The sequence below is a fragment of the Triticum dicoccoides genome, chromosome 1B, assembly GCF_002162155.2.
Source record: "Triticum dicoccoides isolate Atlit2015 ecotype Zavitan chromosome 1B, WEW_v2.0, whole genome shotgun sequence".
Lineage (NCBI taxonomy): Eukaryota > Viridiplantae > Streptophyta > Magnoliopsida > Poales > Poaceae > Triticum > Triticum dicoccoides.
In genome coordinates, this window is record NC_041381.1 from 403,910,174 (window position 1) to 403,935,839 (window position 25,666).

Consider the following 25,666-nt stretch of genomic DNA (forward strand, 5'->3'; position numbering starts at 1 on the left):
TCTGTTTTCTATTGCCTTTCAATCTTTTTTGATGTTTTCTGTTCGTACCATATTGATATATGGTTAAAACTCGATTCAGGCCATGATGCCTTGATCTTTATTTAATAATATCTGGTGTTTTGTTAGCTCGTCCTGGTTTTGGACGATAAGTCGCCAGTGTATGACGATCATATGTATGGAGTTATGTACTCTAAAAATTTAGGATGTCACCCTTTGCTGTCTATGGCATTGTAAGTCGGCAGTATGAATAAATTGCACAGAGCGTTACACTCCGAGTCTGGGTTGTTACCCTCATTGCATATGGAATGGTAAGCCGGCAATACACGTAAGTATCACGGGTATGATATTTATTTACTTATGATTATATGAGGTTTTGATAAACCGGCCCTAGCTATGGACGACAGTCACCAGTGATTTTTACAGGGTATTATGACCCGCCTTGGGGTAAACCACCAAGGCACTTGTGCTCTGTTTGTATGCAAGGTTTATGAACGTAAATAGTAGATTGTCAAATAAGATCAAAACGGTTCATAAGTGTTATGCAGATCAACATGCGTGATGGCATGGCAGATAATTGTTTTCCAACTAGCCTATTACAAGGCAACAAACGGCCCAAAAGAATAAGTGTTTTGGTAACATATCTCAACTGACAGATGCTAAGTCGGTCTGCGGTTTACCGATCTTGACCTTGGCGGGTAGAGGGCTCCGGGTCATCGTGCACCGGTTCATCATCCTCTTCTTCACCCATTGGCTGCAAGTCAGAGGTTGCCCAGTTGATCCCAGTCAAAGCTTTGAATATAGCCTCGTCACTAATAAGTGTTGACGGGTCAATGTCAGGGGCAAAAGTGTGCTTATGAATTGGAGGAGTAAGGTCCTGGGATTCATGGATCGGCGCTTTGACCTTCTTGTTGTCATCATTGTAAACCGCCTGATAATGTGACAGGTTGGTGTCCTCAGCTAGTTTGCTTGCTAGCGGGCGCATTTCTCTTGCTATCACCGCAAAATCATCAGTGCTGAAGGGAGACCTTGTTGGGTAACGTAGTAATTTCAAAAAAATTCCTACCACATGCAAGATCATGGTGATGGCATAGCAACGAGAGAGGAGAGTATTGTCCACGTACCCTCGTAGACCGTAAGCGGAAGCGTTATCACAACGCGGTTGATGTAGTCGTACGTCTTCACGACTCGACCGATCCAAGCACCGAACGTACAGCACCTCCGTGTTCAGCACACGTTCAGCTCAATGACGTTCCCCGGGCTCCAATCTAGCAAAGCGTCGGGGATGAGTTCCGTCAGCACGACGGCGTGGTGACGATGATGATGTTCTACCGGCGCAGGGCTTCGCCTAAACTCCGCGACGATATGACCGAGGTGGAATATGGTGGAGGGGGGTACCGCACACAGCTAAGGAATGATCCGTAGATCAACTTGTGTGTTCTAGGGTGCCCCCCTGCCCCCGTATATAAAGGAGCAAGGGGGGAGGCCGGCCGGCCCCTTGGGGCGCGCTAAGGAGGAGGAGTCCTCCTCCTAGTAGGAGTAGGACTCCTCCTTTCCTACTCCTACTAGGAGGAGGAAGGAAGGGGGAGAGGGGAAAGGAAAGAGGGGGGTGCCGCCCCCCCCCCCTCCTAGTCCAATTCGGACCAGAGGGAGAGGGGGCGTGCGGCCCACCCTGGCCGCCCCTCTCTCTTCCCACCAAGGCCCATGTGGCCCATTAACTCTCCCGTGGGGTTCCGGTAACCCTCCGGCACTCCGGTTTTCTCCGAAATCACCCGGAACACTTCCGGTGTCCGAATATAGTCGTCCAATATATCAATCTTTATGTCTTGACCATTTCGAGACTCCTCGTCATGTCCGTGGTCACATCCGGGACTCCGAACAAACTTCGGTACATCAAAACTTATAAACTCATAATAAAACTGTCATCGTAACGTTAAGCGTGCGGACCCTACGGGTTCGAGAACTATGTAGACATGACCTAGAACTATTCTCAGTCAATAACCAATAGTGGAACCTAGATGTTCATATTGGTTCCTACATATTCTCCGAAGATCTTTATCGGTCAAACCGCATAACAACATACGTTGTTCCCTTTGTCATCGGTATGTTACTTGCCCGAGATTCGATCGTCGGTATCCAATACCTAGTTCAATCTCGTTACCGGCAAGTCTCTTTACTCGTTCCGTAATACATCATTTCATAACTAACTCATTAGTTACAATGCTTGCAAGGCTTAAGTGATGAGTATTACCGAGATGGCCCAGAGATACCTCTCCGACAATCGGAGTGACAAAACCTAATCTCGAATTATGCCAACTCAACATGTACCTTTGGAGACACCTGTAGAGCACCTTTATAATCACCCAGTTATGTTGTGACGTTTGGTAGCACACAAAGTGTTCCTCCGGTAAGCGGGAGTTGCACAATCTCATAGTTGTAGGAACTTTGTATAAGTCATGAAGAAAGCAATAGCAACATACTAAACGATCAAGTGCTAAGCTAACGGAATGGGTCAAGTCAATCACAACATTCTCCTAATGATGTGATCCCATTAATCAAATGACAACACATGTCTATGATTAGGAAACATAGCCATCTTTGATTAATGAGCTAGTCAAGTAGAGGCATACTAGTGACACTATGTTTGTCTATGTATTCACACATGTGTCATATTTCCGGTTAATACAATTCTAGCATGAATAATAAACATTTATCATGATATGAGGAAATAAATAGTAACTTTATTATTGCCTCTAGGGCATATTTCCTTCAGTCTCCCACTTGCACTGGAGTCAATAATCTAGATTACATAGTAATGATTCTAACACCCATGGAGTCTTGGTGCTGATCATGTTTTGCTCGTGAGAGAGGCTTAGTCAACGGGTCTGCAATATTCAGATCCGTATGTATTTTACAAATCTCTATGTCTCCCACTTGGACTTGGTCCCGAATGGAATTGAAGCGTCTCTTGATGTGCTTGGTCCTCTTGTGAAATCTGGATTCCTTTGCCAAGGAAATTGCACCAGTATTGTCACAGAAGATCTTCATTGGTCCCGATGCACTAGGTATAACACCTAGATCGGAAATGAACTCCTTCATCCAGACTCCTTCATTTGCTGCTTCCGAAGCAGCTATGTCCTCCGCTTCACATGTAGATCCCGCCACGACGCTTTGTTTAGAACTGCACCAACTTACAGCTCCATCGTTTAATAAAAATACGTATCCGGTTTGCGATTTAGAATCGTCCGGATCAGTGTCAAAGCTTGCATAAACGTAACCATTTACGACTAGCTCTTTGTCACCTCCATATACGAGAAACATATCCTTAGTCCTTTTCAGGTATTTCAGGATGTTCTTGACCGCCGTCCAGTGACCCACTCCTGGATTACTTTGGTACCTCCCTGCCAAACTAATAGCAAGGCACACATCAGGTCTGGTACACAGCATTGCATACATGATAGAGCCTATGGCGGAAGCATAGGGAATTCCTTTCATTTTCTCTCTATCTTCTGCAGTGGTCGGGCATTGAGTCTGACTCAACTTTATACCTTGTAATACAGGCAAGAACCCTTTCTTCGCCTGATCCATATTGAACTTTTTCAACACTTTATCAAGGTACGTGCATTGTGAAAGTCCAATCAAGCGTCTTGATCTATCTCTATAGATCTTAATGCCCAATATGTAAGCAGCTTCACCGAGGTCTTTCATTGAAAAACTTTTATTCAAGTATCCTTTTATGCCATTCAGAAATTCTATATCATTCCCAATCAACAATATGTCATCCACATATAATATTAGAAATGCTACAGAGCTCCCACTCACTTTTTTGTAAATACAGGCTTCTCCAAAAGTCTGTATAAAACCATATGCCTTGATCACACTATCAAAGCGTTTATTACAACTCCGAGAGGCTTGCACCAGACCATAGATTGATCGCTGGAGCTTTCACACTTTGTTAGCTCCCTTAGGATCGACAAAACCTTCCGGTTGCATCATATACAACTCTTCTTCCAGAAATCCATTCAGAAATGCGGTTTTGACATCCATCTGCCAAATTTCATAATCATAAAATGTGGCAATCGCTAACATGATTCGGACAGACTTAAGCATCGCTACGGGTGAGAAAGTCTCATTGTAGTCAACCCCTTGAACTTGTCGAAAACCTTTCGCAACAAGTCGAGCTTTATAGACAGTTACATTACCGTCAGCGTCAGTCTTCTTCTTAAAGATCCATTTATTCTCAATGGCTTGCCGATCATCGGGCAAGTCAACCAAAGTCCATACTTTGTTTTCATACATGCATCCCATCTCAGATTTCATGGCTTCTAGCCATTTTGCGGAATCTGGGCTCATCATCGCTTCCTCATAGTTCGTAGGTTCATCATGGTCAAGTAACATGACTTCCAGAATAGGATTACCGTACCACTCTGGTGCAGATTTTATTCTGGTAGACCTACGAGGTTCAGTAGAAACTTGATCTGAAGTTTCATGATCAATATCATTATCTTCATCACTAATTGGTGTAGATGTCATAGGAACTGATTTCTGTGATGAACTACTTTCCAATGAGGGAGCAGACATAGTTATCTCATCAAGTTATACTTTCCTCCCACTCACTTCTTTCGAGAGAAACTCTTTTTCTAGAAAGGATCCATTCTTAGCAACGAATGTCTTGCCTTCGGATCTGTGATAGAAGGTGTACCCAACAGTCTCTTTTGGGTATCCTATGAAGACACATTTCTCCGATTTGGGTTCGAGCTTATCTGGTTGAAGTTTCTTCACATAAGCATCGCAGCCCCAAACTTTAAGAAATGACAACTTTGGTTTCTTGCCAAACCATAGTTCATAAGGCGTCATCTCAACGGATTTTGATGGTGCCCTATTCAATGTGAATGCAGCCGTCTCTAAAGCATAACCCCAAAACGATAGCAGTAAATTAGTAAGAGACATCATAGATCGCACCATATCTAGTAAAGTACGATTACGACGTTCGGACACACCATTACGTTGTGGTGTTCCGGGTGGCGTGAGTTGCGAAACTATTCCGCATTGTTTCAAATGTAAACCAAACTCGTAACTCAAATATTCTCCTCCACGATCAGATCGTCGAAACTTAATTTTCTTGTTACGATGATTTTCCACTTCACTCTGAAATTCTTTGAACTTTTCAAATGTTTCAGACTTGTGTTTCATTAAGTAGATATACCCATATCTGCTCAAATCATCTGTGAAGGTGAGAAAATAACGATATCCGCCACGAGCTTCAATATTCATCGGTCCACATACATCTGTATGTATGATTTCCAACAAATTTGTTGCTCTCTCCATAGTACCGGAGAATGATGTTTTAGTCATCTTGCCCATGAGGCACGGTTCGAAAGTACCAAGTGATTCATAATCAAGTGATTCCAAAAGTCCATCAGTATGGAGTTTCTTCATACGCTTTACACCGATATGACCTAAACGGCAGTGCCACAAATAAGTTGCACTATCATTATCAAATCTGCATCTTTTGGTTTGGACATTATGAATATGTGTATCACTACTATCGAGATTTAATAAAAATAGACCACTCTTCAAGGGTGCATGACCATAAAAGATATTACTCATATAAATAGAACGACCATTATTCTCTGATTTAAATGAATAACCGTCTCGCGTCAAACAAGATCCAGATATAATGTTCATGCTCAACGCTGGCACCAAATAACAATTATTTAGGTCTAAGACTAATCCCGACGATAGATGTAGAGGTAGCGTGCCGACCGCGATCACATCGACTTTGGAACCGTTTCCCAAGCGCAGCATCACCTCGTCCTTGGCCAGTGCTCGCTTATTCCGTAGTCCCTGTTTCGAGTTGCAAATATTAGCAACAGAACCAGTATCAAATACCCAGGTGCTACTACGAGCTCTAGTTAGGTACACATCAATAACATGTATATCACATATACCTTTGTTCACTTTGCCATCCTTCTTATCCGCCAAATACTTGGGGCAGTTCCGCTTCCAGTGACCAGTTTGCTTGCAGTAGAAGCACTCAGTTTCGGGCTTAGGTCTAGTCTTGGGTTTCTTCTCTTGAGCAGCAACTTGCTTGCTGTTCTTCTTGAAGTTCCCTTTCTTCTTCCCTTTGCCCTTTTTCTTGAAACTAGTGGTCTTGTTGACCATCAACACTTGATGCTCCTTCTTGATTTCTACCTCCGCAGCCTTTAGCATTGCGAAGAGCTCGGGAATTGTCTTGTTCATCCCTTGCATATTATAGTTCATCACAAAGCTCTTGTAGCTTGGTGGCAGTGATTGGAGAATTCTGTCAATGATGCTATCATCCGGAAGATTAACTCCCAGTTGAATCAAGTGATTATTATACCCAGACATTTTGAGTATATGCTCACTAACAGAACTATTCTCCTCCATCTTGCAGCTATAGAACTTATTGGAGACTTCATATCTCTCAATCCGGGCATTTGCTTGAAATATTAACTTCAACTCCTGGAACATCTCATATGCTCCATGACGTTCAAAACGTCGTTGAAGACCCGGTTCTAAGCCATAAAGCATGGCACACTGAACTATAGAGTAGTCATCAGCTTTGCTCTGCCAGACGTTCACGACATCTGCTGTTGCTCCTGCAGCAGGCCTGGCACCCAGCGGTGCTTTCAGGACGTAATTCTTCTGTGCATCAATGAGGATAATCCTCAAGTTACGGACCCAGTCCGTGTAATTGCTACCATCCTCTTTCAACTTTTCTTTCTCAAGGAACGCATTAAAATTCAACGGAACGACAGCACGAGCCATCTATCTACAACAAACATAGACAAGCAAAATACTATCAGGTACTAAGTTCATGATAAATTTAAGTTCAATTAATCATATTACTTAAGAACTCCCACTTAGATAGATATCTCTCTAGTCATCTAAGTGATTACGTGATCCAAATCAACTAAACCATAACCGATCATCACGTGAGATGGAGTAGTTTTCAATGGTGAACATCACTATGTTGATCATATCTACTATATGATTCACGCTTGACCTTTCGGTCTCTGTGTTCCGAGGCCATATCTGCATATGCTAGGCTCATCAAGTATAATCTGAATATTCTGCGTGTGCAAAACTGGCTTGCACCTGTTGTAGATGGACGTAGAGCTTATCACACCCGATCATCACGTGGTGTCTGAGCACGACGAACTTTGGCAACGGTGCATATTCAGGGAGAACACTTCTTGATAATTTTAGTGAGAGATCATCTTAAAATGCTACCGTCAATCAAAGCAAGATAAGATGCATAAAGGATAAACATCACATGCAATCAATATAAGTGATATGATATGGCCATCATCATCTTGTGCTTGTGATCTCCATCTTCGAAGCACCGTCGTGATCACCATCGTCACCGGCGCGACACCTTGATCTCCATCGTAGCATCGTTGTTGTTTATGCCATCTATTGCTTCTACGACTATCGCTACCGCTTAGTGATAAAGTAAAGCAATTACAGGGCGTTTGCATTTCATACAATAAAGCGACAACCATATGGCTCCTGCCAGTTGCCGATAACTTCGGTTACAAAACATGATCATCTCATACAATAAATATAGCATCACGTCTTGACCATATCACATCACAACATGCCCTGCAAAAACAAGTTAGACGTCCTCTACTTTGTTGTTGCAAGTTTTACCTGGCTGCTACGGGCTTAGCAAGAACCGTTCTTACCTATGCATCAAAACCACAATGATAGTTCGTCAAGTTAGTGTTGTTTTAACCTTCGCAAGGACCGGGCGTAGCCACACTCGGTTCAACTAAAGTTGGAGAAACTGACACCCGCCAGCCACCTGTGTGCAAAGCACGTCGGTAGAACCAGTCTCGCGTAAACGTATGCGTAATGTCGGTCCGGGCCGCTTCATCCAACAATACCGCCGAACCAAAGTATGACATGCTGGTAAGCAGTATGACTTGTATCGCCCACAACTCATTTGTGTTCTACTCATGCATATAACATCAACGCATAAAACCTAGGCTCGGATGCCACTGTTGGGTAACGTAGTAATTTCAAAAAATTTCCTACGCACATGCAAGATCATGGTGATGGCATAGCAACGAGAGAGGAGAGTATTGTCCACGTACCCTCGTAGACCATAAGCGGAAGCATTATCACAACGTGGTTGATGTAGTCGTACGTCTTCATGACTCGACCGATCCAAGCATCGAACGTACGGCACCTCCGTGTTCAGCACACATTCAGCTCGATGACGTTCCCCGGGCTCCAATCCAGCAAAGCGTCGGGGATGAGTTCCGTCAACACGACGATGTGGTGACGATGATGATGTTCTACCGGCGCAGGGCTTCGCCTAAACTCCGCGACGATATGACCGAGGTGGAAATGGTGGAGGGGGGCACCGCACACGGCTAAGGAATGATCCGTAGATCAACTTGTGTGTTCTAGGGTGCCCCCTGCCCCCGTATATAAAGGAGCAAGGCGGGAGGCCGGCCGGCCCCTTGGGGCGCGCCAAGGAGGAGGAGTCCTCCTCCTAGTAGGAGTAGGACTCCTCCTTTCCTACTCCTACTAGGAGGGGGAAGGAAGGGGGAGAGGGGAAAGGAAAGAGGGGGGCGCCGCCCCCCTCCTAGTCCAATTCGGACCAGAGGGAGAGGGGGCGCGCGGCCCACCCTGGCCGCCCCTCTCCCTTCCCACCAAGGCCCATGTGGCCCATTAACTCTCCCGGAGGGGTTCCGATAACCCTCCGACACTCCGGTTTTCTCCGAAATCACCCGGAACACTTCCGGTGTCCGAATATAGTCGTCCAATATATCAATCTTTATGTCTTGACCATTTCGAGACTCCTCGTCATGTCCGTGATCACATCCGGGACTCCGAACAAACTTCGGTACATCAAAACTTATAAACTCATAATAAAACTGTCATCGTAACGTTAAGCGTGCGGACCCTACGGGTTCGAGAACTATGTAGACATGACCTAGAACTATTCTCAGTCAATAACCAATAGTGGAACCTGGATGTTCATATTGGTTCCTACATATTCTACGAAGATCTTTATCGGTCAAACCGCATAACAACATACGTTGTTCCCTTTGTCATCGGTATGTTACTTGCCCGAGATTCGATCGTCGGTATCCAATACCTAGTTCAATCTCATTACCGGCAAGTCTCTTTACTCGTTCCTTAATACATCATTTCATAACTAACTCATTAGTTACAATGCTTGCAAGGCTTAAGTGATGAGTATTACCGAGATGGCCCAGAGATACCTCTCCGACAATCGGAGTGACAAAACCTAATCTCGAATTATGCCAACTCAACATGTACCTTTGGAGACACCTATAGAGCACCCAGTTACGTTGTGATGTTTGGTAGCACACAAAGTGTTCCTCCGGTAAACGGGAGTTGCACAATCTCATAGTTGTAGGAACTTTGTATAAGTCATGAAGAAAGCAATAGCAACATACTAAACGATCAAGTGCTAAGCTAACGGAATGGGTCAAGTCAATCACAACATTCTCCTAATGATGTGATCCCATTAATCAAATGACAACACATGTCTATGATTAGGAAACATAACCATCTTTGATTAATGAGCTAGTCAAGTAGAGGCATACTAGTGACACTGTGTTTGTCTATGTATTCACACATGTATCATGTTTCCGGTTAATACAATTCTAGCATGAATAATAAACATTTATCATGATATGAGGAAATAAATAATAACTTTATTATTGCCTCTAGGGCATATTTCCTTCAGACCTGTCCTCCTTGACACTGGGGCAGCCAATGGCCAAGTCTCCCGGGTCAAGGTCTGCTTGCCATGCTTTAGCCCGGGTTAGCGTGGTGATTGCACCGGCTCTAGCAGCTGATTTCTTTAGCTCTTCAACTTGTTGGGGCAGCATAGATAACTTCTCCAGTGTGTCCTTGATGAGGGTTGGCGGTTTTTCTTGTGTGAGGCAGCAAAGATAGCTCGTTGCGCACCAGTGTACAGTTGCTCTATCAGATATAGGCAGCTTTCAGCTTCTTGCGCATGTCTGAGCCAAGATGGGCGATTCTGGAGCCTGCAGTACCAATTAAATATGTAAGCCGGATGAATGAGTATTACAATTGATTGGTAGTAACAAATTGAGATGAAGTTACTTACCGAAGATGGCAGCAGTCATGGCATTTACTTGATGTTTTAAACCAGCAAGCTCTTCAGCCACCGGCTTAAGAGCTGCTTCTGCTTCCTCGGTTCTCTTCAACAGAGTTGTTTTCTCTGTCTCCCAGCCTAGCTGGTCAGCCTTGAAGTTCTTCTTCTGTTTTTCCATCTCTGCCAAGGCGGTGGTCAATTCTACTTTGGCCTTGGAGGTTTCAGATTGTTGAGACTTTATATTCTCTTGAAGATCCGTGACTTGGGATTCTTTGACATTAAGTTCAGCCTGCAGGATATAAACAATAGGCGGGGTTACAATCATTTTATTTAAAAGTCCCAAGCACAATACAAGTATTTCACTTGGCACTTGGGGGCTAATGCACATTACTCCTTTTTGAAGACAATTTTTATGATGACCCGACTACATTATGGTGACTATAGCCGATTCATGGGGGCTATATGCTTGGATTTTATGGACAAGTATGGTAATGAGACTCGGCTGATCTTGACAGTTTAAGCCGGCCCTTGGGGGCTAAAGGTGCAAAATTGAATCATTACTATTTGAAGTCCTGGCTTATCTTGACAGATTAAGCCGGCCCTTGGGGGCTACACGTGCAAAATCTAAGGATTACTATTTGAAGTCCCGACTTATCTTGAAAGTATAAGCCAGCCCTTGGGGACTACTGGTATTGTTCTACAAGGTTATTTAAAAGTCTATAATACATTCAATTCTATCATATCATGTAGACTTGGCGGCTGATATAAGTATATTCATATGAAGAGAGCTGCCATGTTTACCTCAAAATGCTCCTTCATCAAGTTGACTAAGCCAACTTCAAAGTCACGGCTTGTAGGCAGACGGTTCAAGCACCTAGAGTGGATCTCTTGCGCACTAAAGTGGGCATAACTCTCTAAATTAACTGACCACTTGCCTTTGTCAGCAACAGAAATTTCTTCCTTGGCGCTGTGCTTTAACAAGATAGTGGGATTGCCTGGTGCTGTATAACCAAGCCCAGTGATGATAACATCATCAGACTTTTCTTCAGTAGGCTTGATGGGGCTTGGCGGCTTGATGGGGCTTGGCGGCTTGGTGGTGGTTGGATCAACGTCCATCTGGTCTATGATAACGTTGTTCTCTTCCAATGGTGGCTCATCAGCTGTGGCTTCAAGGGCGTTGAAGGAGGTGTCTGTTGACTGCTTTTCTAGTTCAAAAGGGTTGTCAGTCGTTTTTGTCACCTTCATTTTCTTGCTGGGGTTTTCCATAGCTCTGTGAATGAAATACAAGACGAGGTTAAGGTTAACACAACAATTGAGTACATAATTGAAAGCAGAGACTTAACAATCTTACCCAGGCACGGGTTTGAAGGCCGGGACATGAGTTCCCGTTGATTCGCCAGAAGAGGATTGAGATGTTCCCTGATAATTTGAGTCGGAAGGATTAAGAGGTTGTCAAAAACCACCCGCCTTGGGATAAGTTAAGTCGGAAATTGTTGAGACCTCTGGACGATGCTTGCGGGGAGCTAGAGTGTTTGGTAAGCCGGAGGAAAGAATCCCGCCTCCACTGTTTCGGGTTGTGCGGCGAGCTTCATGTTGCTGCTTCTTCAAAATAAAGTTGGGATCCAAATAAGCCAAAGGATGAGAAAACCTTACTTTTCGGCTTGCTTGTCGAGTTTTCTGTTTTGGCAGAGATTCTGAGCCGGAGGAAAGAACAATTACCTCTTCGTCACCCGCACGGCTGGCTTCCGCTTCTTCCTGGTAATGGTCATTGTCAATGAGATGTGCAAAAAATGAGCCAAGAGAATCAAGTTCTACCTCCGACTCATCATCATCACCATCGTCATCCAAGTCCAGTAACTCGGAGGGGTCGGTCTTCTTCTTGGTAGGCTTTTTGTTAACCTTGGTCTCGGTCCGGGTCTGCTTGGCCGGCTTGTCTTGCAGCTTCTTCTTCCAAAATGGAGAATCGACATGTGGAAGTCAGATGATTATAAGAGAACAGTGTTAATGAAAACATGATTCAACTGAAAAAGTATGTGCAAAACTTACAGCTGGCGGCTGGTTGAAGGTGCAGAAAGGACTAAGTCCGGTTTTACTACACTCTGCCCAGCTTTCATTCAACAATGCCTTGGTCGCTTCATTGACTTCTGCATCAGATAATTAGATTTCGCAGTGGCGTTGTGGATCTTTCAAATCGCCGGTGTACTCGCACATTAAGCCGGATCAGAGGCTTAAGGAAAGAATCCTCCAGGTGACCCAACACCGAACAAGGTTAATGTCGGTTAAACCGTTGGCCATGAAGGCTCTGATCTTTGAAAAAATGGGCGCATATTTAGCCCGTTCCTTCGTGCTAATCCGTTGTGGGAGCTGATTTGTGTTGCTGAGCCGGTGTTTACGGTAACCCAGCAGGGGATTCTCACCCTCTGGAGATGTATCTTGGCAATAGAACCAAGTCTGGTTCCGGTCCTTGGGATGACTGGGCGGCTTGGCATATGGGAAGGTGGCTTCTTTCCGTTTCTGAATTGAAACTCCGCCTAGTTCCAAGCTGGGCCCGTTGGTGAATTCCATCTGCCGGTTCAAATAATAAAATTCCCTGAACAGTTCGACAGTGGGTTCCTCTTGAAGATAAGCTTTGCAAAAGACTTGGAAGTTGCAAATGTTGCAGACAGAATTGGGCCCAATGTCTTGAGGATGGAGTTGGAAGAATTGTAGCACGTCTCAAAAGAATTTTGAGCCGGGAGGGGACCCCAGATCATATGATCAGTAAAAACAATCACTTCTCCTTTTTTGGGTTCAGGAGGATTTTCAGTGCCTGGGACCCTCCAATGGATGTCGTTTTTCTTGGCTAAAACGCCAGTTTGAAAAAAATTGTTCAGACCGTCCTTGATAACCCGGGATGGCACCCAATTGCATGAGGTGAAGGTCTTAGTCATTGTTGATGAAGGTGTGAAAAGAAAATATTGCCAGTTTAAGATTATATTGGTTAAACCGGTCATTGGTTCAAAGCTAAGAACTATAAACACTAGTAAAAAGCCCGTGCGTTGCCACGGGCATTTAAAAAATCTACCGATAGCATGTGTAAACATACCTATAGGCTAAAAAGCCCGTGCGGTATGAGGTTTAGTCCCACCTTGTCGTGCGAGGAGCGAGTCGACCGGCTTAAATAACCGTGTCGTCCAAAAGTGATAAGCATTGATGGTTGAAGGTTATTGCCTGTCATTGTTGTCAATATCCCTCAAAAAAGGAGCATTGATGGTTGCCCGAGACTTTTTGCTTTGTAGGTGCAGTGTGCAGTCCGACAGTAGAGGGCAAGGTCCAATGCAAGGGTGGTGGCAAAGGTAGCAGACGTCCGATGGGAACACGGTCATAAAGAAGAACTTTTTTAAAAATATATATGAAGTTCTAAAGGAGTATGCATCTGACTTGTGAGCATTGTACATGCATACCCCCCCCCCTTTACTTCCTTGACTATACACTTAGATTAACATCTCTATGCTACAAATTAAGAAAATACAAAAATACTTAATGTAAACAATACAAATTCACGATATCTATCTTGGGTGGTATGTAGGACACTACATGAAACAATATCACCAATAAACATCTTTGTTGAATGTAACTTCGTCGAGAAAAATAGGATGGCCCTCTTGTCTTATATGAATAATATAAGTATATATGTCAATACAGAAGACAAGAGGGCCATCCTATTTTTCAAAGATTAAAAATTAGGAATTTACAAGAGAGTTCCAACCCTAAGGCGAAAGGGAAAAATAACAACAAGGTGTTGTATAGGATGTGCTGCCTCTCACAAGCATCTTCAAACTGCTTAATGTCACCTTTTGTGAGGGATGTGCTAAGAAATCGCAATGCAAATTTACATGTTCAAATTTATCAAAAGAAAGTACTCACAGGACTTTAGATAAGAGCGAAACCTAGCATGCAAATACCAAAGTCATATTCTTTTCCGTCAACACTTCATGCTAAACTCTCTATATTCTTGATATGTTATGACATACTAATGCATCAATATAGTGCTCACATTTTCCCCTTGGATCAATTAATTGACAATAACACTCAACCATGGGCATGTACTATTTCTATTTTTTTTGAAATGGATGTGTATCAACCATCTAATTCCCTAAATTGACCAAAAAACTAATTTCTCTTCATCCCAATCTTTAGCCGAAAGCTATTCTATTAATCTAATGTCTTTTGCCCAGGATCCTCTCTGCGGGGTCCCCCTCACGTTGTCTCCCTGAGTAAGGCTCCCCTCCCTCCCTCCAGTTCCTCCCCTTCCCCCTAACCCCCTCTCTCCGCCGCCGGCGTGCGCCACTGGGCCTTGCTCGCGTGGTGTTAGCGCGGCATCCTTGACATTCCCCGCATGCAGTGCCCCTGCTCGGGAGGTGGCGGCTGGCAGCGGTGCTCCTAGGTCATCAACGGGTCTGGCGGCGGCACACTGTCTCGGGTTGTGCAGCACCGAGTGGTGAGGTGGCGATGGCGCGACTGATTGGCTGCCTATTTCGGAGGAAAAAAGACAATTGCTAGACCAGATAAGAATCTACTTACTACTCAAAAAAACTTACTGCTCACTCTCTTCCTCGAGTACTCCTCTTCTTCTCTCGTCTCGCTGCAATCAGTCAAGCTCACCTGCCGGCACCTCCGCCTGATGGCTCAACCCCCTTCGTCACAAAACCTTATACTTGAAATGATATTGAGAGTACACCAAACTACACAGCAGAATTCCAAACTGAAGCTTTATATCTAGCATATCATATCTATTCCATTTTTCAAAATGCAGGAATACGCTGCAACTCTGCAGCACACAACACCATGTATTTGTTCTGTTATGCTACATTTCCCTTTACTCTTTACATGGTCTTCTGTTCAGCAATAACTAAACCGTGGAGAAAAGCAATTCTCCCATGCACGGGAGGTCCCGTGCATGGAAGGGTCGTTGATTTTTCATCAAGGTTCGATGCTATGCGATTGATACTATTCGTAGTTTGTCGGGTCTTTCTCTGACCACATGCAAGTCTATGCTCCAATATCCCATGTTTTTTTATTATGATTTCAAATTTTAAATCTATTTTATCTTTTGAACCAAAAGTATAATTTATTATCCGTTTGCATGTTTGTGTTCATGACGAGGAGAACTTCAAAACGAGGCCCCATTTGGATATATTTCAACAAGTTCTAATAAAAATGAAATTCTAGAACACAATGAGACTATGCGATGTTTTGTTAAATACTATAAAAGTTCAAAAATTGTTTGAATAACACATTATTGAAACTTTTGCCTGTAATTAATAAATTTGTATGAAATAAGTTTGAAGCATGGTCATTTAGTTGTCAGAAAAATATTTTCTAAAAATATATTCAATATTAGTCTTGTTTTAAAGGTCTTGTCAGAAAAAACACAATTGTGCAAACAAAATGTAAATCAAACTTTTATTATAACATATAGTAGGCATCTATTTATTCAAATGAAACTTAGTGAGTAGAATAACCTGTGAATGCGTGCTAGATTAGAGAGAGAAAACTGTATAAATAATGTTAGTGATCCCACACAGTAATAAATAAGATTGTGGATGCATGCACGTTAGGTCCCGTGCATGGTAGAAAATCCTCTCTCCTAAACCGTGCCCAAAAGAACTGGATTTCTTTTAATTCACAACATGGCAATCCCATGTAAAGCTTGCATTACTGAGATAAAAAGGCAAGCAATTAACCCCCTTAATTAATTAGTAGGACCATGATCCGGCGCTTAGAAGCTTGAATACTGCGATAAAAATAAAGTCAACGAGCCTGTTGTATGCACAAGAAGCAAGCAAACAACCAGCTTAATTAATTATTAGGACATCCATCGCTAATAGTGGTTCAAAGTACAAACAACTCTTGAACCATTTGTTATTAATTGGAGGAACCTAGTTCAATGATCAACCTTGTAAAACCTGACATACTGTTATATATAGGAAAACCATGGGAAACAACATTCGAAAATATTCATAGATGAGGCCCAATATAGAAAACCAAAGATGACAAAAAATATGGCAATGGAAAATGCTCTCTAAAGTGAACTAAATAACCCCCACCAATTCTGATCCATGAACATTTTGCCAAAGAACCAATTCATGCCATAATATTATGCACCTACAAATTCATGCCATAATATTATGCAGGCGCCAGTCCTTCTGCCTCCCCATCATGCACAACCATGTAAGCAAGCTGCACAGAGGAGTCGGGTCCGGGCCCTCCGCGTGACCGCGTCTCTTCTAGCTCCAATAGCGCGCCGCTTAGTATCTCCCGTAGCAGCTCCGGCGGCGTCCGTTTCCGTCGGGGACCTCCACATCAGCGCCTAACTCGAGCAGCAAACACACAGCCACCACACGGGCCTCCCCGCCACGCCACGCGCAACAACCTTGATGGTGCACTTCTTGTCGCCTACATCCTCCTAACCAGGCGAGCGCACACATGCACCCCTAGCTCGGACCACCCTACCACAAACTGGATCGTCGTGTGCCCGACACTCCCGCCCATCCTTCACATTAGACTTCTAGGCGTGAAATCTCTGCATTCCTGAATATATTCATGCACACAATGTGTTTGTGGGACAAAATCGAATTCTCCAAATCAGTGGATCGAGCACCAGACCCGGCAGCTGACAAAATTCGTTGGCATCAGTGGATCATTGTCTTTGTCCGTCGAATCGCCGATGCTGCGGCGGCGCACGCTTCCCTAGTCATCCCAAATCACGGACGCCGTGCACAGCGCCCTTGCGCTCGCGACGCCCACTGCACCGCCTCCGGCCCCGTGGGTGTGCTCACGCCGCTGATGCCCGTTGGTCGTCGCTGCTGGCCACGCAGCCAGGGAATCGCACCGCCGTCGTGAATGATTTGTACCATTCCAAGACTACAATATGAGTGATCTGGGAGGAGTACGTACAGGGAAGTTGCCCTTCCCGTTCCAGGATTACAAAGAGCGATTTCTGGTTCGAGTAGGCACAGGCAGAAAATATGGTTTCACTATGAGAAGATTGATGGTATGGGATTTGCATCTACTTTTGTCAGGCCTTGGCGTCAAGGGAAGAAAAAGATTGTGTTCCAATTTTTGCAGGAGAGATGTGCCGTGAATTAACTCGAACTATGGTAGGTGAGGATTGCATGCCGATTTTTTCTGTCTTCTAAGGAAAGAGGAGGGACAACCGAAGTAAGAAATAAAATCGTTGAGGGTTGATCTGATCGATCGATGGGACGGGTTGCGAAAGAACGAACGAACGAACAACTTACGGACTGCTCCATTAGTAATAGACGAGGGATCGATCCTAGGGTTTTTTTGGCACCGGTTTATTTCGATGGAGGGTAGCGAGTAAGCAGAGGTGGGAGGATGATGAAAAAAAAATGGTGGTGGGAGGATGACGAAAATAAACCAGCGAAAATAAACCGCGCGGACTATTCACCAACTGCTCCATTAGGAGTAGAGATGTAGTGTGTTAAGCCGGAAGTTAGTGTGGAGGTATGTAGAGCAATCTATTGGCGGCTTAAAAGGGGTCTAATGGTACCTGGAGGGTTATGGTTTATCAGTTAAGCCGCCGACAGAGCTATTAGTTTTCAGATTTATGAGTGAAGAATTGCTAAGTGCTGGACAAACAAGTTTTCACAGATCGGTGCTATAATTTTGGATCTATAACATTTCAGATAATGAAGAAAAATTCTAAACCTAAGTGGCGGCAGCAGAACAGCTCACGTGCTCACATGAGATCCCTCATGGAGGGGAGGCATTCAAATATCAAAAATGAATGCTAAACTGATGCCTCGCAAGATGAGTATTAAACTCAGATAAAAAACTACAAGAGATGGGGAGGAACAGAGGAACGGAGATGAACTCCGAAGAACTCAAGCAAACCCTAATGGAGATCTATGGTGAGGAAAGAGGGGAGCTTACCGAGGTTGTTGAACAGGGGAGGCGCGCGGCGGTGTTTCTGGTGTGCTCAGGTTGATGCAGTGGCCAGAGGTGGTGCAGCGGACGAAGGTCGACGGTGACGGTGGAGCTCGGGCGCTTGAGGCGTTGTGAGGAAGAGGAAGAAGACGAGGAGACGAGGGGGGAAATGAGAAGGACCCCTGTCCCTATTTATAAGGCAGTCGATAGATGGCATGCGCGGGAATAAAGGAGGCTGAAAAGTGGTTATGTGACAGCACAGATGCCTAAATTTTTGGTGGTTCATTAAAAGTGAAGGCATATTGAGATTTGGGCTTCGTGAGATATTAATGTGAGATGACGTCATGGCGGGTTACCACAATTCTGTGAGCTAACGGCGGGTTATAAGATTTCATAAGGACTGACGAGGAAGGATTTTTTCTAAGTCAAGTGTTGAAGATTGATATGAACAAGTTCACATCAACCTGGGGCCTAATGTTGGGGATATAACTATTGGGTATGACCCGCCCAGGAGGGGTCGGGTCATACCGCTGGCGGTTCATAATGAGAAGGCCCAAGAAGATGTTGAAGATGGCGGTTCATGAAGCAAGCTTACTAAAGGCCCAAGACCCGGAGGAGACTTGAGGCCCACGGGTATAAACCGCCATATGTTTAACTTGTATGTTAAGGAAAGTTTAGTTTTGTCACCGAGCCGGACACATTGTGTATGAGCCGGCCGGGACTCTGTAAGTCGTCGGGCATCAACCTGTGTATATAAAGGGGTGACCTGGCGGCGGGTTAAGGGCAAGAAACAACAAGCCGAAAACTAGGTCAAGCGTGTTAACTCCCTGGTAATCGAGACTCAAGCAATACAGTCTAAAGCAGGAGTAGGCCTTTACCTCGTTGCAAGGGGCCGAACCTGGGTAAAAACTCTCTGTGTCCCTTGTCCTGTTTTAACCCCTTCAAGCTAACTACGTTGTGATGGCTCCGCACCTAAGTCCTCATGCTAGGGCATCTGTCGTGACAATTCCACGACAGGGCGGATCGGCGGCATTGGCAGCGTGGCACTGGTGTAGCGGTGGAGGTCCGACAAGGCCTGTGTGGGCGGGTGGGGCGGTATAACGGCTTTTATGTTATGCTCCAAATTCAAGTATAAAGAGAAAGGCTAACTTCTGACGAGCGAGCGGAGCGAGGCCCGTTGCCGGCAGGCTTGGGCCGAAGCGGTACGAATCAGTATTGACCTAGGTCATCTATGTTATATATACCTCTTGTAAGCCGCCGCACGGGATAAGTTGATCAGTTGTAAATCCCGGCGTTTTGTAACCTCCCCCGATATAGTGAAATTTAGCTAGCTGGCGCCCGTGGTTTTCCGCCCTTCGTGTTGGAGGGGTTTTACACGTTAAATCTCATGTCTCCTGCTTGTTTTTGTTCTTCGTCGTATTGATTTGCCTATCATATCTCTAACAACGGCCGTGTCAGACTTGGAGTGAGCAGACATAGAAAAGGAAGGATGGAAGGAGTGAGGAAAACAGAGGGTCCGGTGGTTTTTTTACGTGAGCCAAGGGTGTCGGAGGCCTACATGACGGATATCCGAACATCCTCAAACGTCCCCTAGCTTTGCAACCGGTTTGTGAGATTTTGGACGCCCGGATCCAAGCGCACATTTGAGGCATGGCGTTAGATGGCAAAAGACGTCCAGATCTCAAAGCGGTTTGATGCACGACATTGAGTTGCCCTAATTCCCGAAAGAGGCAGCTGTTTGGGAGTTAGCTTTTTTCGGATTGATCAGAGTTGCCGTAAGTATCACCATCCAACGCCGATTAGCATTAGTGCTCAAGGTAGAAAAAAAATAATCAACTCATGAGATTATCATCACACGACTACATATTGGCATGTACATCAAACATCAGCATCATCTGGACTGGACTAGACGGGCAATCATTTTCACGAAATTGCGAGGCAAAAGGTCAAGTTAGGGAGTGGTAAATTCGCAGCATCAGTGCTCGACTCCATGGTGGTAGACAAAGTGTGGCGGCGACTGCTCACTCCTCATGTGAGTTTCCTCGTGCTGGTACTGATACTGGTGCTGGTACTGGTACTGGTACTGGCTGCTGCTCCTCTCCTCATGGTGGTAATGCGTCTGTGCGCTCGTCTCCTCCTCATACTGTGAGTGTGAGCTTCTCACATGATGCTGCTGCTGCTGCTGCTGCTGCTCCGATTTGTCGATTCTCACCTCTATGGTGGCCTCCTCTTTCTGATCCTCCTGCTCAAACATATGGAAGATGGGGTGCAGGTAAGCATTTGCCAGGTAGGTCTTGAGGTTCAGGCTCGGCTCCGACGCGTGCTCCATCACGTCCTTCTCCATCGCTTCCTGAAGTTCAGAAAAGCAAACAACATTTCAGGTCTTGCAGACGATCATCCAAGCAAAAATCACACGTGACACAGACAGAGGCGAAGCAGTGACCTCTAGAGGATACTTGCGGAAAGCGGGCTCGAACCGACTCTTGCAGTACTTGTGGAACCATAGTGTCAGCAACGGCAGGAAGATGAGCAGCGGGGTGGAGTAGGCGGCTTTCATCGTGCTCAGCAGCCCAAAGAGAGTCACATGGGAGATGAGCAGGCTCGCTATGATGCGCGAATGGACCTGAGGCCAGAATGCCGCCGCGCTCTCATACTCCTGGTTGTACACATTGATGATCTGAAACCAGGAATGGAGGTATGTCAGTGCACTGTCTTTGACACAGCAAATGGCTAGAGGTCAAAGCAGTATTCATCAACTCACCTGATGCCTGTAGACAAGGTAGGCGAAGGCGAAGAAGACGATTATGAAAGGAAGGAGAATGGGGGTGACCACCGCGTACACGAGCCCAAGGAGGAAGTACAGCTGCAGGGATGGAAGGTTTTCTCCGAGCGCGATGCTCCGTGGATCCATCGCCCTCTCCCTGTCCCGCTCGGTTTTCACGATGAACATGTTCTTCAGATGGTATATGACCAGTGGCTTCACTCGAAGAATCTCATTGGCGATGCCGGCCCAGCCATCGACCATTATGTATGTCATGAAGAATGTTGCTTTCATTGGTACAGCCACTCCAATGGTCCTTGGTATTCTGTAAAGAGAAAAAAGGAGACGTGACAGATTGTTACTGTTTATGCCTATGCATCCAACATTTTTCGTTTGTACATTTTGAGAGTGAGTACTAGTACATTCTAGCCATATGAAGCGGCGGCACAATGATTAATGAAATTTAGACATTTTTCTTTCCGAAAAGGGGATAATTAAGGTAATGAAGACATGGGAAAATAAGTTTTGGTTCATGTATGCATGTTGGCAGAAGAATGTTTGAAGAAACTTACTGTGAAGGAGGATCGTGAAAAAAAGAGTCTAGCTGTTCAAAAGCTGTGCCAGCAATTATGCTTCCTAGAAATACATTCACCAGCATGAAGTAGTAATATTTCGAAGCAGTTCTTCTTTCCAGCGATGACAAAGAGACATAGCCTTCAACTTTTGACATGATCATAAGAACCGTAGGGAGGATATAGAGAAAGAGCTTCAAAGCCAGACCGGGTAGGAAACCCTGCAGGAAAGACTTCACCACTTTTCTGCAAGTTGAAATAAGTCAGTGTGAATGAACAAAAATAATGAGCAATTTCAAGAAGCATGATGTGCAAAAAGAAAAAAAAATTCTTACACTTCTATTACTGGCCTCAAGAAAGGCGCAACTCTTTCAATACCCTCGAGATTGGCAAGTGATTGCACAAATGCAATAGGTATCATGTAGAAGAACACCAAAGCAAAGACCGCGATTGATATGAGAAACTTGCGTATGCTCAGAGAGAAAAATGGAATAGCAAGATTCTGCCAATAAACGTCGCGTGGTTCAGGAGCCCAATTGGTCAGCCATTGTGTGGGATTCTTTGACTGTTGTGTCTGTGCACATACAGCAGCACCCCATCTTGAGTCAAATGTCACAAAAGAAACTGGCATAACGGCTTTTGGATCATTCAGAACTCTCTGACGCTCCGATGCAATCTGAGAATATCAACGTAAATGTATGTTAAAATCATATACATAGGTACATGTGCATGGGGTGTAGAAATTCAACGTGCACGGTAATTTTTTTCCCTCTCAAATATAAGGAATCATGACACAAACGAATTGTAGACGTACCCTCTTATCAAGTTCGCTAATTCTAGCCCGGTAGTAGTCAATTTGATCCACTTGTCTACCACAGAAACCAAAGCATCCTGTCTGAAATACCATGAATAAGGTTAGCAGTTTATATGCACATGTCCAAAATAACAAAAGCAATGATTGGAACATTACCCTTCCAGTTGGTCTTTTCTCAGGATGCCTTTCAAACTTTAGCTGGTAGTAATCCAGCCAGTTTTGAAGTCTCTCCTTTTGCTTTACAAGTTTAGCATACCGGTTTGCATTGTAAACAGCCTGAAATAAAAAATAAGGTTAGCTCTAGAATTAAAACACTAGCCGGCAACCGTTATTTGCAAGTGTGTGTGTGTGTGTGTGTGTGTGTGTGTGTAAAAATCAACTAGAATGAGGATAGTATACCTGCTGACCAAGATAGTGATCTGGGTGGTTCCTGCGGAAGAACTCATCAACTGCCTCAGACGTCGAATGGCTTGAAACACGAGGTATGTTTCTAACAATCACCTGGAATTGTTTTTATTATTATTATTAAATGCTACAGTAGGACAGCTCTCGACGAGTAGCAAACTTTGTTAATGTACTTACAGTGAACTGATCAGCACAACGTTTCTGGGAAGCCAGGAAATGTAATCTCATGAATGCCACATTACTGTACTCTTTGTACAGCATAAAGCACGTCCAAAATGTGAACACATACGCCATTAGAAGATGAATAAAGAACCTGAAATGAAGTGGGATGTCAAGGGTCAACATTTTAGAGTACTATTACAAATCAGAACATACAACCTAGAACAATGTAGAGTTTTAAAGAACAATGTTCTGACTTTGTGTTAGGATAAAAAATGAACTGGCAAATTCAGAGTTCATAAGTTACTGAAGATTACCTGTTGGAGCCGGGGCTAACATTTGATATGGACAGCTTATCAATATCACTGAACATAACATCTTTTCTCAGGTTCAGTAGTGTCCCTCCAGAGACATTGACCGGAATGAGAACCAGCAAGGCGACAACCATGACGGGCAAAAAAATCTTGAGGCTGCAAGTGAGACCAGAGGAAAAAAAATAGTCAAGTGTATGAAAAAGAGGGCTCAAATTGAACCTGTAAAATAGCCACCAAAAAAGAAACTAGTAGTACTATACTGAAGACTTGAAGTGCATGAAACACAAAACAGTAGTCCCATCTGCTGCAACAGAGTTTCAAATCTTTTCCTTGACAAAAAGGGGGAAGGGAAAGGTAAAATTCTCCAAAAGCACCGCCTGAGCAACCAAGGTCAACAGAATAATTTTTGCTTCTTGGTCCGATGGCCGTAAAGCATCGCCCACATGCGAGGATAAACGTGAAGGAGAAGTTTCGCCGGATCGAGAAACGCTTATATTAGATGGTGGAATTTAGTTTTATGGCCGTATGTACAGTAGAAGGGACCAGCGAACCAGGTTGTCCATCAATTTTTACTATTGAAAACATGGCTGCATTCTGAAGAGGGAAACCTTTGGGATGAAATTCCGTCCAAGGCGGCAAGGAAAGCATCTCCAGTTTGTTGTAAACGCCGGTGGTTGGTCCCGCCCTCCCCACATGCTGAATAATCGGTTGGAGCCACACGAAAGTTGCGTGTTGTTTAGTGGGCGAGCACCACTACTTAGCTAGGAATATGATACGGGTCGGTGGCGGTGTATACTCGATTACACCAGGCAGGCTAAAGTACTACTCCCTCCGTTCCTAAATGTAAGTCTTTTTAGATATTTTAAATGGACTACAACATATGGATGTATGTAGACATATTTTAGAATGTAGATTCACTTATTTTGCTCCGTATATAGTCACTTGTTGAAATATCTAAAAAGACTTATATTTGGGAACGAAGGGAGTATTCTAAAGCTGGATAAGTCCGTGCCCTGCTGAAAGCGCGCCCGTGATCGTGCAAAACAATCCAAGGATATCTGACGGGCGGGTGGCGCCATTTTCAACACACAACTGAATTGGATGGCAGCCACGACGTGCCAGGATGACCTCCATCGCCAACGTTGTCACCAGACACAAGCAACATTTCTCCGGATAATCACGCAATCCGTCACTCTGAGATCCAATCAGTTGTGGGTTGAATTGACAAGTCTAATTAGCAAGGATTAATATCAAAGGCATAAGGGTTAAAACCTTGGGAGGGAAATTGTACAGTGTTTCGTTGGGGGAAGAATGCTGGTTTGGGTTTGGGTGCGCAATCTGCGGAGCATGTGAGGATCACATGTTCCCTATGACGATGAGAGAACGGAACAAGCACTGTGCTGTGCAACAAAGGAAACAGCTAGCAGCAGCGAGAAGGCAAGGTATAGACATGCATTATTGACACGCAAAGCAACAACTCATCCAGGCAGGCAGGCAGGGGCAGGCCATGGTTGCAAATTTGGCGAAAAGCGCTTGTAACATTAATGGCAATGGCGTAATCCGCTGCCATTATTTTGGCGAAAATGGAAAAGATGAACCAAATGCGGCTGTTATACTATCTGGGGATCAGAGCAAATTTGCTGTCGAGGAATTGGGTTGAGAAAATAGTAACCGATCGCGCTCCCAAATTGCACAATTCTGTAGTAGTCGACAAGAGCAGAGCAGAGCAGAGGTAGTGGGAGTGGGAGGATTTCCGGAAATTAGAAGGGAGTGAGTGGTGTGGTGTACCCGAGGGTGTAGATTCGGAGGTAGACGGCGGAGTCGAGGCCGGCGTGGTGTATGAGCTCGGTCTGGGTCATGCGGAGCGCTCCGGGGACCCAGCTGAGGAACTTGAAGTAGGTGCAGAGGTTGAGGTTGATGGCCCTGCGGGCGCCGCGGTGGTCGGCGGCGCGCTTGCCGGCGATGTAGAGCTTGGGGAAGTAGACGCGGTCGTTGATGGGCTGGATGCGGAGCACGGCGAAGAGCAGCAGGAAGACGAAGGCCCCCAGGATGTTGATGAAGGCCGACACCCCGAGGTCCTGCAGCGTCGCCATGGCTGTGGCCTCCTAGGGTGGACGGACGGGCTGCTCGGCGCTGGGCTGTCGTCTGCGCCGCCTAGCAGCAGCAGCGCCGGTGCATGCGCGGCGAGGAAGGGGAGAGAAGGCGGGCGGAAATTGAGGGCACGGGGGCGGGGGTGGTGGCGTGATGGAAGGTGGAGTAAATGGAGGGAAGAGAGGAGAACGGCAGTCGAGCCGGGTTCCTCGCTTGGAATTTTGTGGAGCCCACCGGCCACCGCCGCTCTATCTCGTCACGGATGCTACGTAGCGCTGTCTCTGCTTGGCGTCACAAGGCGTTCTGACTATGTACAGACGGCATGGATTGAGCGAGGATGGTGTTGGTTTCTTCTCTCCAGTCCAGAGAGAAATTGGGTGTAAACTCGTGACGGACGCCATGAACAGTTTGTGGTAGCAACTTCTTTTTTTTTTTGAAACCTTTTGTGGTAGCAACTTCAAGTACAAAGCGGCCGCACGGGCAGCTGGTACT

At 45.0% G+C, this 25,666-nt stretch overlaps 1 protein-coding gene across 1 annotated transcript; it reads right to left on the reverse strand.

The window, feature by feature from the left end:
- Positions 1-19,876: 19,876 nt before the first annotated feature.
- On the reverse strand, positions 19,877-25,425 carry LOC119337813 (CSC1-like protein At1g32090). The gene is made up of 11 exons (XM_037610034.1): positions 24,872-25,425; positions 23,087-23,239; positions 22,788-22,923; positions 22,605-22,706; positions 22,362-22,481; positions 22,206-22,286; positions 21,727-22,067; positions 21,392-21,637; positions 20,820-21,144; positions 20,502-20,735; positions 19,877-20,408 (listed from the first exon to the last, which is right to left on the reverse strand). Exons 1-11 carry the CDS (start codon positions 25,174-25,176, stop codon positions 20,034-20,036), a joined length of 2,418 nt encoding a protein of 805 aa, XP_037465931.1. The 5' UTR covers positions 25,177-25,425; the 3' UTR covers positions 19,877-20,033.
- Positions 25,426-25,666: the final 241 nt, after the last annotated feature.